This window comes from Myotis yumanensis, unplaced genomic scaffold, assembly GCF_028538775.1.
Source record: "Myotis yumanensis isolate MYYU_CA2020_CCGP unplaced genomic scaffold, mMyoYum1.0.hap1 SCAF_3, whole genome shotgun sequence".
NCBI classification, from domain to species: domain Eukaryota; kingdom Metazoa; phylum Chordata; class Mammalia; order Chiroptera; family Vespertilionidae; genus Myotis; species Myotis yumanensis.
Window position 1 is genome coordinate 198,521,125 of NW_027223754.1, and position 14,773 is coordinate 198,535,897.

The 14,773-nt window shown below is 36.3% G+C and overlaps 1 protein-coding gene across 1 annotated transcript in view; it reads left to right on the top strand.

Moving 5' to 3' along the window:
* The window catches only part of SCYL2 (SCY1 like pseudokinase 2), a 56,206-nt gene that overhangs the window by 12,480 nt on the left and 28,953 nt on the right, over positions 1-14,773 (top strand). Inside the window, exons 3-10 of the mRNA XM_070410894.1 lie at positions 2,415-2,572; positions 3,872-4,016; positions 6,704-6,853; positions 8,671-8,892; positions 9,569-9,685; positions 10,279-10,404; positions 11,631-11,807; positions 13,443-13,565. Of these exons, the coding sequence (XP_070266995.1) occupies positions 2,415-2,572; positions 3,872-4,016; positions 6,704-6,853; positions 8,671-8,892; positions 9,569-9,685; positions 10,279-10,404; positions 11,631-11,807; positions 13,443-13,565 (1,218 nt within the window). The remainder of the gene's footprint in view (positions 1-2,414; positions 2,573-3,871; positions 4,017-6,703; positions 6,854-8,670; positions 8,893-9,568; positions 9,686-10,278; positions 10,405-11,630; positions 11,808-13,442; positions 13,566-14,773) is intronic.

The following is a 14,773-nucleotide window of genomic DNA, read 5'->3' on the forward strand; positions in this document are numbered from 1 at the left end:
ATGTAACTGCTTTATTCACTACCAGTAGGCAATAAACATCTGTCTTCTAGGTGTAGATCCTGTGGTGGGTACAGAGATACTTAAGGTATGGTTTCTTTCTTCAAGAAACTTGTAAACATATAAGGTGGCAGGAGTTATACACAAGTGGTATTTGTTAGCAGAGGTTATATAGTGAAATACTAGAAGGAAAACACAAATTAGAAATTAGATAATAGTCTTCTGATGAAAGTTTTCTCTTAGGATGTAGGTATGAGGCCTAAAGCGTTAGTTAATTAGTAACAACTTTGTTGAAAGTGGTTTACTTTAATTAAATAATTGAAACAAAGAAAATAACCTATTCTGACCTATGTAGGAATCTTTCATCTTTGACCTAAAAGAAGACTGTCTGAGAGAGTTTCATGTTTTTCTTCTTTACGAACTGTAGTGTTCCTCCTTAAGGTGTGAAACTGCAAGAGTCAAGAGCCATTTCACATGACCTGTTTTTAAAGACGTAAAATATCTTGAAAAAATAAACAGATTTAAGTTGGATGCATTTATAAAATGTGTTATAGCAGAACACTTACTAAAATAAGGTTGTCACATGAATAGTGAGAGAGGAACTTGAACTTCTAGGTCATTTGTTTTTAGTTCAAATTAATAGTACGTAATGCTCTTAGCTCCAGATTGTCTTGTGTCTCATAATGAGCAAAAGAGGTAAAATAATGTATTTATCAGTATATATGAATGTTGTTTAAAGCTCTCACTTAAATGATTGTTTTCCTGAAGGCATATGTCATGTTTTACTGGGGTGCTCGATATATATTGGCCATGTGTTATTTCTGGGGAGACAAAACAGTGTATTGGCTAAGAATGTGGGCCCTAGGATTAGACTGACTAGATTCGAATCTTGATTTTTTCATCTTACCAGGTGTGAAATCTTAGATAATACATTTATCTTCACAATGCCCTCATCTGTGAATTGAGGATAATAACTTGTGTCATAGGGTTGCTATTAGGAATGAAAGAATTCCTAAAAAGTCTACAGAAGCTTGGGGAATGGGATGTTAAAATTCAGTACTAAACAGTCCCTGTATGTTACCACTTTTCAGAGATTTAAGTTAAGGATATTAGAGGAACCTAATATCCTACATATATAAGGAACCTCTAACTTAAGTTGTATTTGAGAAATTTATTGGCTTGGAATTCTGCAGTGAAATCTCTGTTATGTGGTTAGGTTGCTAGGCTAACTTGTGAAAGCAATCATAATGTGGCAAAAATAATTAGAAGAGAACAACAATAAAATGGAAAGATACTGTTTTGGATATTGAAGTTTAATAGTAAAAAATTTAATTAGAAGTTTTTGAAAGAGACTTTTATAGAAATTCTGGAAGAGCCATTCAAAAATCTTTCATGACAGGGAGGGGGATGGGAGGAGTTGAAGGAGGGCATAAGGGGTATAAATGGTGATGGACGGAGACTTGGCTTGGGGTGGTGAACACACAAAACAATTACAGATGATTGTTGTAGAATTGCGCACCTGAAAACTGTATAATTTTGTTAACCAGTGTCATCCAATAAATTCAATAAAAAGGAAAAAAATCAAAGAATTTTGGAAGGCTAGCATTGATTCCTGCTAATTTTGCTTTCAGCTTTATCAGTTTTCTTTGTATTTATGAAGGAGATATAACTAGTTATTCATCAACTATCAATATGGCTAGTTTTTGACTGATTTGTTAAGATTGGGTAAATGAATGGGAACTATTTTTCCTGGGTAACTGAGAGAGAATGAAAGCAAGATGACAGTTAAGGAAGATGTGTGATTTTGGTAGTATAAAATAAGCTGTGAATGATCTCAAAGAGAGGTGATGGGGGAGCATCTTCCTGTACTGTTAACCATTCCCATTACTACCCCATAACAAGATAGGGATAGGGTAGAAGGAGAGAGAGAAATTATAGGTTATTCATATGTAAAAGATGCTTATAAATTGTTTTGTGTATAAACAACCACTCCCTGACATGTTCAAACTTTCTTTTAAAAAGGATTTCAAAATTTTGTAATATACTCCAGCGATATCATTATGAATAGCATTTTGAATTTTTAAACATTTTAACTTTTATTTGAATTCTGGTTACGTAAGAGACTACTAAATGTGGGACAACACATTACACACAGTTTATGTGTACCTATGATACCAGAGTTCAGATATGGAGATTTTCCTGTGTTCTTAGATGAGGCTGTGGGTCTTATACCTTTAAAAATATTTAGATTTACTAATCATGAAGAAACAAGCTTTTTGATATTAGAAAAATATTACAATGATGCTAAAATTTCCAGGCTATTAGTTTTTAATTATTTGAAGACTGTTGTGACACTTAAATAAAATTTTAATACACATATATTCTTGATTAAAATTAGTTACACAATTCTTTTTTAGGAAGTAGCTGTTTTTGTCTTTGATAAAAAGCTGATTGACAAATATCAAAAATTTGAAAAGGATCAAATCATTGATTCTCTAAAACGTGGAGTCCAACAGTTAACTCGGCTACGGCACCCTCGACTTCTTACTGTCCAGCATCCTTTGGAAGAATCCAGGTAAATTTTTATAAAAACTTATGTAAGAAACTTCCTGAACAAATAGTTTATAATAACTTTATTTATGAAATCTGTCTATACAGTATCCTGTCAGTAAAAAAATTTTTATAAACTGAGTGTTGAGTTCTTAAGGATTAGTTATTTCCCTAAAATTTATTTGCATATTCTGTGTATATGTCTGTTTTTGAAATATTAACTGAAGCTTTCTTCACATTTGCCATGAGTCTGTTTGTTTATTCTGTGCTTAACACTGTAATAGTCAAAGTGGGAGATGCAAGAGAAGTATAAATACAGTCCCTGTCTGAAAGTTGCTGTCCTTGTTAATTTACTAGAATTTCCTGTCCTCTCGTCATTGATTCGCTCTTTGGGGGCTGTTTTTATGTGTGTTCCAGGTACTGCTCTATACATTTAACCTTCTGTTTGCCTAGTTTGTTAGTCCATAGCCTAAGTTACTCTATCATCTATTTTTCTTAAGGATGAGTTTGGGATCTGTTGCTGAGAATGACAAAAAAATGAAATTTATGTTGTGTCATCTTTTAAAAAATATACATTTTTATTGATTTCATAGAGGAAGGGAGAGGGAAAGAGAAATGTCAATGATGAGAGAGAATCATTGATTGGCTGTCTCCTGTATACCCCCCAAACTAGGGCATGTGTCCTGACCAGGAATCAAATCCTGACCTCCTGGTTCATAGGTTGATGTTCAACCACTGAGCCACGCCAGTTGGGCAAAGAGCAGTAATTTTAAAAATTTAAAAATCTGACACCTTTCAAAATGGTATATAAAATACATAAAAAACAAAGCTGCTCCTATGGAATTGGTTATAGGGACCTGGACCTATGCCCTGTCCCTCTTTCTGATTCCTCTTGCTCCAGAGGCCTTTATGGGAAATTTGTAGCTTCCTTTGCACATAGTCTGAAAATTATAGCCTTAGAAATAAAGATAATGTTTTAAGATATAATGTTTTAAATTAGTTCATTGGTTTTCCATGAAGAATATCAATCATCAAAAAGCACAGTTGAAATAATGTTTTATTTCCTGACTTTTTTAAGTTTTAAAAAATGTATCACAACAGTTATAACACTTAGTTTAAAAGACCGTTGAATGATTTACCAGTATAATTCCTATGCAAAGCTTCCTGACATTGTTCTATTGGCTTGAGTTATTAAGTTAATACTGAAGAGAAATCTAAAATAGATTATGTTTTTGTTAATAGAACCAATAATGTTTTATGTATAAGTAATTTTGTTAATGTGGAAAAAATGATAGTGAATAACCCTTTTTCCTTTTTAAAACAGGGATTGCTTGGCATTTTGTACAGAACCAGTTTTTGCCAGTTTAGCCAATGTTCTAGGTAACTGGGAAAATTTGCCTTCTACTGTTTCTCCAGACATTAAGGATTATAAACTTTATGATGTAGAAACTAAATATGGCTTGCTTCAGGTATGTATTTTTATTCATCTTGTGAAAGAATTTTTTCCTTCAAAATTGTTTTTGGCTATTTCAGATTTATTAGCCATGTAGACTACTTAATGTAAACCATTGCATTTTTTTTTTTAGTAATTTAAAAATTATTTCTTTGTTCTAGAATTTTCAGTAGTTTATTTCTAGACTTAAGTTATATTTAAATTGTTGGAAACATAATATGGGTAACCTTTGGGTAAGGGCACTCATTAACTGGTGCATGGGGTGGTTCCCTTTTGATTTTTTTGAGTTTTAAACCTTGTGAATTCATTTTGTAAATGTTAAATTGAAATAATAAAGTAGTTAATAAAAAGAAATTATATCTTTAAAGGAATTATTTAATAGGTATTAGGAGATATAGTAAGCCATTTTATATATGTCCATATTTTCTGATTTTTCTTTATCTGCTTAGCAAAATATCTTCAGCTCTATAGAATAAATTGCAGTAGATTCTTAGTTCCTTGAGGACAGAGATCATTCCATTTATTATTTTTAACATCTTTATTAAGGTATAATTAACTGGCATACAAAAAACTTCAATATTTAAAATATACAGTTTTATAAGTTCATAAATCACCATCACTACAATAAAAAGAATGCATATATCCATTTCCTCCCTCCCCCCGGTTTCCTCATATTGGTTATAATCCCTCTCCCCTCCTCTTTCTTATTTTCTATCTCTTGCCCTAGGAAATCACTGAACTGCTTTCTGTCCCTATGAATTGGTTTGTACTTCCTAGCATTTTATAAATGGCACTAGAGGCCCGGTGCACAAAAATTTGTGCACTCGGGGGGGGGGGGGAGGGGGGTCCCTCAGCCCTGCCTGTGCCCTCTTGCAGTCTGGGACCCCTCAGGAGATAACGACCTGCTGGCTTAGGCCTGCTCCTGGGTGGCAGAGGGCAGGCCCAATCCCTAGGTGCAGCCCCTGGTTGGGCTCAGAGCAGGGCTGATTGGGGAGTTGGGGAGCCGCCCTCTGTCATGCACAGAGCAGGGCCGATCAGGGGGTTGGTGCGCCGCACCCTGTCAACCACAGAGCCACAGGGCAATCAGGGGATTGGGGAGCTCCCCCCATCAGGCACAGAGCAGGGCTGATCAGGGGGTTGGGGCACCTTCCCCTGTCACGAAGAGTGCAGGGCGGATAGGGAGGTTGTGGCCCTGCCCCCTGTCACACACAGAGCCCCAGGGTGATCAGGGGGTTTGGGCGCTGCCCCCTGTCACGCTGATCCAGTGCCAGGAGGCCTCAAGGCTCTGCTGATCCCAGTGCTGGGAGGCATATTACCCTTTTTCTATGTAGGATAGAGGCCTGAGGGCCGGCTGGTTTGCCCTGAAGGGTGTCCTGGATCAGGGTGGGGGTCCCCACTGGGGTGTCTGGCCAGCCTGGATGAGGGGATGATGGCTGTTTGCAGCTGGTCACACACCCTTCAGGGTGGGGGTCCCCACTGGGGTGCCTGGCCAGTCTGGGTGAGGGGCTGAGGGCTGCTTTCAGGCTGGCGGTTGTTGACTGAAGCTCCCAACCGCTCCTTTTTTTTCTCTTTTTTTATTTTATTCTGGGCCAGCTTTAGCTCTGGCTCTAGCTCTGAGGCTTTGTATCTGGTTTGTTTGCCGTTCTATAATCGAAACAATGTATAACTTCAGCTCTGAGATCCCGGCAGGCTGAAAGCTGGTTTCTGGGGTTTTGTTTAGCTTCTTATTTGCAACATAGTACATAGTTGCTTAGAGTTGCAACTCAGAGGCCGGCAAGTCAGGCGGGGAACGTTGGAGTCTGCAGTCACTGGAGCAAGCAAGCCTCATGTTCGCTTCCAGCTGCCTGGCTGCCGGCCGCCATCTTGGCTGACAGTTAATTTGCATAAGGATATGCTGATTAGCCAATGGGAAGGGTAGCGGTCGTACGCTAATGACCATGTTTCTCTTTTATTAGTGTAGATTATACAATATGTACTCCCTTTTTTGGTCTGGCTTCTTTCAGTAAACCTAAATGTTTTGAGAATGAGAGAATATTAGTTAATATTTGAAAACTGAGCACAACACTATTCAGAAAAATTAAATTTCAATATGAAGTGTAAGTATAAAAAATACTAAGAATTAGAATTAAATTGACAAAGGTATCTCAATATTTACTATCTGTAACTCAGGAACCAAAGATTTCCTCAGTTTTCAAAATCAGGAATTGAGTAAATTAGGATAGTAAAGTGCTTTTATATTATCTTTTTGCTTATAGAAAAGAACTTAATGGCCCTGACTGGGTAGTTCAGTTGGTTAGAGCATCTTCCAGATATGCCAAAGTTGCAGGTTCCACCCCCTGTCAGGGTACATACTAGAAACAACCAAATGAATGCATAAATAAGTGGAACAACAAATCTCTCTCTCTCTTTCTCTCTCTCTCCCTCCCTTTCCTTCACTCTCCCCCTCTCTCCCTCTCTCTCTCAAAACAAACAAACAAAATTTAAGAAAAGAACTTAATAGTTGTACTCAGGTTGTTGTCATGTTTATCCTAGCAACTGCGATTATCTGCACTTTTGCATTTGTGATGAAATTTAATTGTTATCTGAAAAATAAAAATATTTTATTGGGAGAGGCAGCTATTATGATTTATGAGACACTTTATTATTGTAATTGAAAGGAGTTTTATTTAATGTAAAAATGTCTGGTTATTTTTACATTTACAGGTTTCTGAAGGATTGTCATTTTTGCATAGCAGTGTGAAAATGGTTCATGGAAATATTACACCTGAAAATATAATTTTGAATAAAAGTGGAGCCTGGAAAATAATGGGCTTTGATTTTTGTGTATCATCGACCAATCCTTCTGAACAAGAGGTAATGAAGGTGTTAGTGTTCTAATTTTTTAAAGCTATGGAAATTTGTGACGGCGTCTGGAATGGTCAAGAGAATTTGTAAGCCTGATAAATGTCTAGAAATAGGCTGCATGGTACAATGGTATGCTTAAATTTATAGAAAAATTTTACAGTTCATTGTACCCAAGAGTATTCTTCAGCTCGTTAATTCCACAATAGTGAATGTTGCTTGAGAAGAAGATGCTAGATCAGCCGTGGGCAACCTACGGCCCGTGGGCCGGATCCGGCCCGTTTGAAATGAATAAAACTAAAAAAAAAAAAGACCGTACCCTTTTATGTAATGATGTTTACTTTGAATTTATATTAGTTCACACAAACACTCCATCCATGCTTTTGTTCTGGCCCTCTGGTGCAGTTTAAGAACCCATTGTGGCCCTTGAGTCAAAAAGTTTGCCCACCCCTGTGCTAGATTTAAATAAATTTTGAGGGCTGTTGGGTTAAGGCATTTTTTTCCTCACCATGTCACATGCACAAACCAGCATTGCGACCCTCCAGCAATATTACCCCAACTTATTGGAGCATGATAACAACAATATCAATGATGACATTTGCTGAAGCACTTTTCTAAACACTTCTTGTTTAAAAAAAAATATATTTTACTGATTTTTTTTACAGAGAGAAAGGGAGAGGGATAGAGAGTTAGAAACATCGATGAGAGAGAAACATCGATCAGCTGCCTCCTACACACCCCCTACTGGGGATGTGCCCGCAACCAAGGTACATGCCCTTGACCGGAATCGAACCTGGGACCCTTCAGTCCGCAGGCCGACGCTCTATCCACTGAGCCAAACCAGTCAGGGCTCTAAACACTTTTTTTTTTTTTAAGAATATTTTATTGATTCTTTACAGAGAGGAAGGGAGAGGGATAGAGAGTCAGAAACATCGATGAGAGAGAAACATCCATCAGCTGCCTCCTGCACACCCCCCACTGGGGATGTGCCCGCAACCAAGGCACATACCCGTGACCGGAATTGAACCTGGGACCTTTCAGTCTGCAGGCCAATGCTTTGTACACTGAGCCAAACCGGTTAGGGCTAAACACTTCTTATAGATTTACTTATTTAATCCTCATAACAACTCAGTGAGGTATAGGAAAAATACAACTAGGCGGTTAGGTTTATAGAATAAAATAACCTGCCAAGTTTAGGCTGGTGGTAAATGGTAAAGCTAGAATGAATCCAGTCTTTCTGGTTCTAAAGCACTTTTACTTAGTGATTATACCTGCCTATTTACATTTGGAAAACACTGTAGTATTTCAAGTTTTTACTATATATAGTTGTTAAGAGGACCTTGATTTGTCCTAAGATAGATTTGTAATTTAAGTAAACATTTTAAAGGGAAGCAGAAAGAATTCGTATTGATTATGTGCTGTGAGTGAAGCACTGCATGAAGTCTGTTTTCCATACATTTGTTTAATCTTTCAACTTTTTGAACCTATTAACTAAATCTCATAGATAGTAAAAGAACAGGTTTCAATCAATAATCTATTTGAGCCAATAAAACTTGAAACCTGTGTATCATAAAACATAGTGTATCATATAGTCTTCTGGAAGAGAACTCCAGTAATCTCAATATAAGAGATCTTTTTATTATCTCTTAATTTGTTCCATGCACTTTCTAGATTTGGAAATTAGAGAATTGTATGATTTAAGGTGGGGATGACAATTTTTTACTTACATGGCTAACTATGAATTTAAAACTAGATCATTGTTACTTGATAGAGGTTTGTTTTAATTTGAAATATGTAAGCCAAAAAATCTCTTTTCTGTCTTCTTATAGCCCAAGTTTCCATGTAAAGAATGGGACCCAAATTTACCATCATTGTGTCTTCCAAATCCTGAATATTTGGCTCCTGAATACATACTTTCTGTGAGCTGTGAAACAGCCAGTGATATGTACTCTTTAGGAACTGTCATTTATGCTGTATTTAACAAAGGGAAACCTGTATTTGAAATTAACAAGCAAGATATTTATAAGAGTTTCAGTAGGCAGTTGGATCAGGTATTTATCTTTAAATATTTGCTTGCATTAAAAATGTATTAAATGCTGCTTTGATTTTTTTTTCCTAAAAATGTATTCAGAAAATTCTGAGATGAATGTCTTATATATAGTTTGTTTGCATAAAATCAACTTAGCAAAAGTAATTATCTAATCAGTGAGGATTACAGTCTGTTATTACAACTGTAATCGTGACATGTATTTACTAGACTGAATTTTATTTATTTATTTTTTAAGTATATTTTATTGTTTTTTTTTACAGAGAAGAAGGGAGAGGGAATAGAGAGTCAGAAACATCGATGAGAGAGAAACATCAATCAGCTGCCTCCTGCACACCCCCCACTGGGGATGTGCCCACAACCAAGGTACATGCCCTTGACCGGAATCGAACCTGGGACCCTTCAGTCCGCAGGCTGACGCTCTATCCACTGAGCCAAACTGGTTAGGGCTGAATTTTAAAATATGGTCTAAAAAACTGGGCATTTTGTTTTGGGAATAGAAATAATCAGCTAATAAAGATAAGTGTTTTAATTATCTTGCAGTCATAGAATTAGCAATTTGTTTGAATCTAAAAATATATTTTTAAGTAAATTTTAAGTTTCTTAAATGGACTTGACAACATAAATGCATATCTCTGAATATTTTATGTTCATATTTAATATATCACTCTTTTGAATAGTTGAGTCGTTTAGGATCTAGTTCACTTACAAATATACCTGAGGAAGTCCGTGAACATGTAAAACTACTGTTAAATGTAACTCCAACTGTAAGACCAGATGCAGATCAAATGACGAAGGTAAGTGAGTACACATGAATTTCTGCCTTAGGTGGAGGAACAGAAAATCTGTGAAAGTAGATAAACTGCTTCTAAAACAAGATTTAATCGGATATAGTCCCCAGATGATATCTGTATTCTTGAATGTATTAAATATTCAGCTTCTTTTACTCTTAAACATTTAAATAATTTATGCATATACCTGCTCTGATATAAAATTAAGATTTCAAAGAAACAACAGTTGTAACATAGTTATACTTGCAAAAGTTTTGGACACTCCAACTCTTGTTCACTCATATAAGCATGGCCTTTAATAGATTAATGATGTTCTTTGTACCTCCAACTTGTTTTACTTAATATTTCAGTATTTTACTAGTTATGTAAAAAAAAAAAAGTTATTCCAGCCAACTCAAAGGTACTGTTTCTGAAAATTTGAACTTGGAAAGAAAAATAATTTGTTACTTCCTTATTCTGATTTTCTAAATTACAGTTTTTATGAAGTAATCTCTTAGCATTTTGTTAAATATTCTGAATATTTTTCATCAAATTGTGGCAGTTGCAGATATGAGAAGTACCTTAATATTTATCAAAATAATTTCATTTCCTGTTTTTAGATTCCTTTCTTTGATGATGTTGGTGCAGTAACACTGCAGTATTTTGATACCTTATTCCAAAGAGATAACCTTCAGAAATCACAGTTTTTCAAAGGACTGCCAAAGGTTCTACCAAAATTGCCCAAGGTTTGTTGTTGGTCAGATTCTTAATATAGCCAGGATTTTAGAATTTAAAAATTTATTCTTGCTCTCAAGGCCTTTGCTATAATAACTCTTCCAAAGAAATAAATGTAACTTTGTGACTGTAAAAGACTTCAAACTGAAGCCAGAAGTTTAGTGGACCTTCATTTGCATTGTTCGAAAATGAAATAGCATAAAAAAATTAGAAAGATAAATGTCAGAAAAGAAACCCATAATCTGTTATTGTGGAGCTCATTGTATTACCAACACTTAAGGGGATACATTTGTATTGATGCTAGGCCTCTCCAGTTCCTCAACTCTCCCTCTCTGGCTTATTAAACAATGAATGTAATCCTATATAATAAAAGCCTAATATGCTTCGACCAGTTGCTATAATGCTCACTGACCACCAGAGGACAGATGCTCCGACCAGTAGGTTAGCTTGCTGCTGGGGTCCGACCCATCGGGACTAGGCGAGACAGGCCGGACATGCCCTGGAGCCCTCCTCAGTCCCTCCGTGGCCTTGATCATGCACCAGTGGGGTCCCTCTGCCTGGCCTGCACCCTCTCGCAATCTGGGACCTCTCGGGGGATGTCGGAGAGCCCATTTTGTCCCAATCCCTGCAGGCCAGGCCGAGGGACTCCACCGGTGAATCTGTGCACCGGGCCTCTAGTATAGTATAAACACTATGAATGCTAAAGAAACCACTGGAAAAATAATAATTTCGGGTTCCAAAATAATGTCCCATGTTTAATCTGTCAGATATTAATTGATAAGTACTGCTAGCCCTTTACTTGTTAGATGCTATGGAGAATAAAGAGGAAACAAAAATTTATTCTTGCTCTCAAGGCCTTTATAGTAAGTATAAATAGGATTAACATACGTGAAGCAATAATTAACAGTATAGGACAGTGTTTAAATTGTGTGGTATGAATCATAAGCAGTGAAGGAATTAAGAGGAAAAACATATTCGTGAAGACTAATTGAGGGAAGGTTTCCTAAAGGAAGAGTGATTATATATCCCTTTTTATCTGTCACATTACCAAGTTTTGTCTTTGTCCTGCCATAATTGGCAATAGCACCCTATTTTACTTTTAAAAGTGTCCCAATTTCATCCATAAATTATATGATCACCTTACCCAAAGGGATTGGAGATTTTAAACTATAATTTCAATGTTAGTACTAAAGATGTGAAATAAAATTTAGTTTTATGAAACATTTTTTCCTTTCAGCGTGTCATTGTGCAGAGAATTTTGCCTTGCTTGACTTCAGAATTTGTAAACCCTGACATGGTACCTTTTGTTTTGCCCAATGTTCTAATGATTGCTGAAGAATGCACCAAAGAAGAATATGTCAAATTAATTCTACCTGACCTTGGCCCTGTCTTTAAACAGCAGGAGCCAATACAGGTATGTATATAGATAATTTTCCTATTTATTAGCTGATATTCAGTAATACTGGTCAACAGTGACTATCATTGAAAACAAGGAATGGATATGTGACTTTTAAAAAACTGAGGTAAATATAAGAGACTTCTTTTTCATTGGTCAGCTATTTTGCATGTTTGAAGTGACCCATTCCTAAAATTATAATTGAACTCCCCAAGTAAGTGTCTGCAGTTCTCTATAAGTTAACATCTCAGAAAATTAATTGTAATGAGATTGTGCATGTGTTATACTGTTCCCATTGGTCTTATTAAAAGTTACAGGTTTGGAAAAAGAAGTATATCTTACACTTCTAAGTGTTCTTATCTGTTTTTTGTTTCTTCTGTTAACCAGAGTCTTTCATTTACACAGGTTTATGCCAGTATTTTCTCTTTTATTGTTAATAAAGAGTTTCATCAGAAAAGGGAAAATGCTTATAGCACCCAAAAATAATGTGTGTGTGTATTGTAAATGAAAAGCATAGTGTCTGATGTAAACTCTATTACAGTATTTATTTGCCAGATTCAAGATGGTCTTGGATTTCAGAGCAGTAGGGTCATATACCTGGGTTGAAATCTGTCCATTACCTCCTTACTTGAACAAGTCCTTAATCTTTTAAAGCTTCCATTTTGCTCATTTCCAAAATGAAAGAGGCTGTTGAGAGTAAATGAAATTTTCTGGCACATAGTAAATTATTACTTGCTTTTGCCACTACATGGCAATCGCTTATTAATAAACCATCAGCTACCTGATTTAATGGTTTTGTGGCAGGCTGTTTGCAATCTTTCCTTTGAAAGGAGGGGAACAGAAGGAGGTCTTTGTGATAAGGCAGGAGTTCCTGTGGCTAAGGAAAGGGCAGATGAAGGAACTGGGGGCTTTGAGGCAGACTCCCATAAACACTGTTAAGATATCAGGAGGGAAAATAGCAGAGCCACATGTCCACTAAGCTTTGCATTAGTCAATATAGTATCCCAAGGATACCATTTGAATTCTTATTTGCCTCCATTCTTTGGTACTCTTTTTCACCTTAGTAGTCTAGCTAAAAATTCCTTCTGAAAAATTTTAACCGAGCCTTGGCAAGACTAAGTATTCTTCATGAATAGAAGAGGCAGTTTGTTCCTTATAATTTAGGTACGTGGTGGCAGCTAGGTCAAAAAATGAACTGAAACATTTCTTTCTAGAATTTTTCCTGACAGTCTTTTTTATTCCTGTACCTTTTCTTCTCTTGAGCTTCATAGAAACCAAGTGACAGAACTTACTGTTGGGGGCCATGTGATTTTGTTGCCCTCAGGCTTTTATTTCTTTACCCAGTTGCTTTCCAGATAGTTGGTACTTGTGGGTAAGAGACATATTACTGAATATTTGTGAGAGTTAGGAAATTAGTCTTTATTTAAATGCCTAAACTGAGAGTAGATGTTAAATATTGTGCTTCCAGAAATGTAAGAGACTTGATTTGTATGTTTTTGTCTTCCATGCCCTCAGGCTAGCAACATGGTGAGTGTGAAAATATATAACTTATTCTTTAGAATTTTATTCTTTAGAATATTCTTTTAATTTTGGGATATATAAAATCATGTAAAAATTCTGGAATTTAATGCATTATTCCCTTTTTCTACACAGATTTTGTTAATTTTCTTACAAAAAATGGATTTGCTACTAACCAAAACTCCTCCTGATGAAATAAAGAACAGTGTCCTACCAATGGTTTACAGAGCACTAGAGGCTCCTTCCATTCAGATACAGGTATAATATTTGATTTCTTCCCCCCTTTAGTGATGATTTTGATTCTTAAAGCAAAAGAAAAAAATAAAGTACACTTTGGGTTTGAGTCAAATCTTTCATATAAATAACTCAGTAGTATATATTAATCCATTGAATTGCATCATACACTGTTACTAAAATGTACCCACTCTTAACTAATTTATTTTCTTTTTCTTTGAACACTGCCTTTGAATAGCATAAGGGTTGTCACATGGAAGAATTGGCTTGCTCTGCACAACCTCAAAAGTAGACCAAAGACCAATTAGTAGCTTCTTGAGAGAGTTACATCTGTCCAGTGTGAGGACAAGTTTATGACTCACAACTGTTTCTTCCAGATCAAGTGTACAATCCTTCAGTTCTGTGACTTGTGATACCACCACTGGAGCTTGGTGATGCTGATAACTGTGATCCTTATAAAGTTGTTATCTGCATAAGCCAGTTTCATAGTGCCATGTTCCAGAAACAGTTCAGCCAACAAACAGTCCCATGAGTTCTTCATTAACATGCTTACATGCTTCATAGCAATAACCCCCCTTTTCTTTCCTATCCATGTCTCCTAATCCCTCAGTTACTTCTGCACCAAAAACTTCTCAGCCCCAGTTGTTTCCCTTTCCTTTTTTCCCTCTTACTTCTTTGTCACCGAAGTCCTAATAGATTTGGTTTTTGGTGGGTTTGGGGGCATTTTGGTATGGAGGGCCTTATGGGAACCTAGTGAATTTGTCCATTTTGTATGACAGACCATCTTTCTTTCTTTGGGCAGAAGTGAGAGATTCCTCTTTCTCCTTCATATCTAATCCAGTCATCTAATATAAATGCAATGCTTGAGGCTAGAGATGGCACGAGCCAACCAACCAGTTAGAATAGATTCTACCTTCTAACTTTTCTAGAACCTGCCCCTGCTCTCTTCCACACTATCACAGCCCTAGTTTAGGATTAGGATGCCTTCAAGTCTTATAAGAATTTCTTCAATTCTCCTTTTAGGTCTTAGAGTTTTGCCACTTTATATTACAGCTAAACATAGATCTTTCTAAAATTGTTCTAGAAGTCAGATCTGAGCACTTCTCAGCTTAGAGTATTTATGGTTTTCCAGCTGTCCTCAAGTCAATCCAAGCCCCTATTCCTAGCATGTGAGCCCTCCCTGGGTGGCTCTGTGACCCTCTAGCTTCATCCATTTTTACAAACACCTTAAC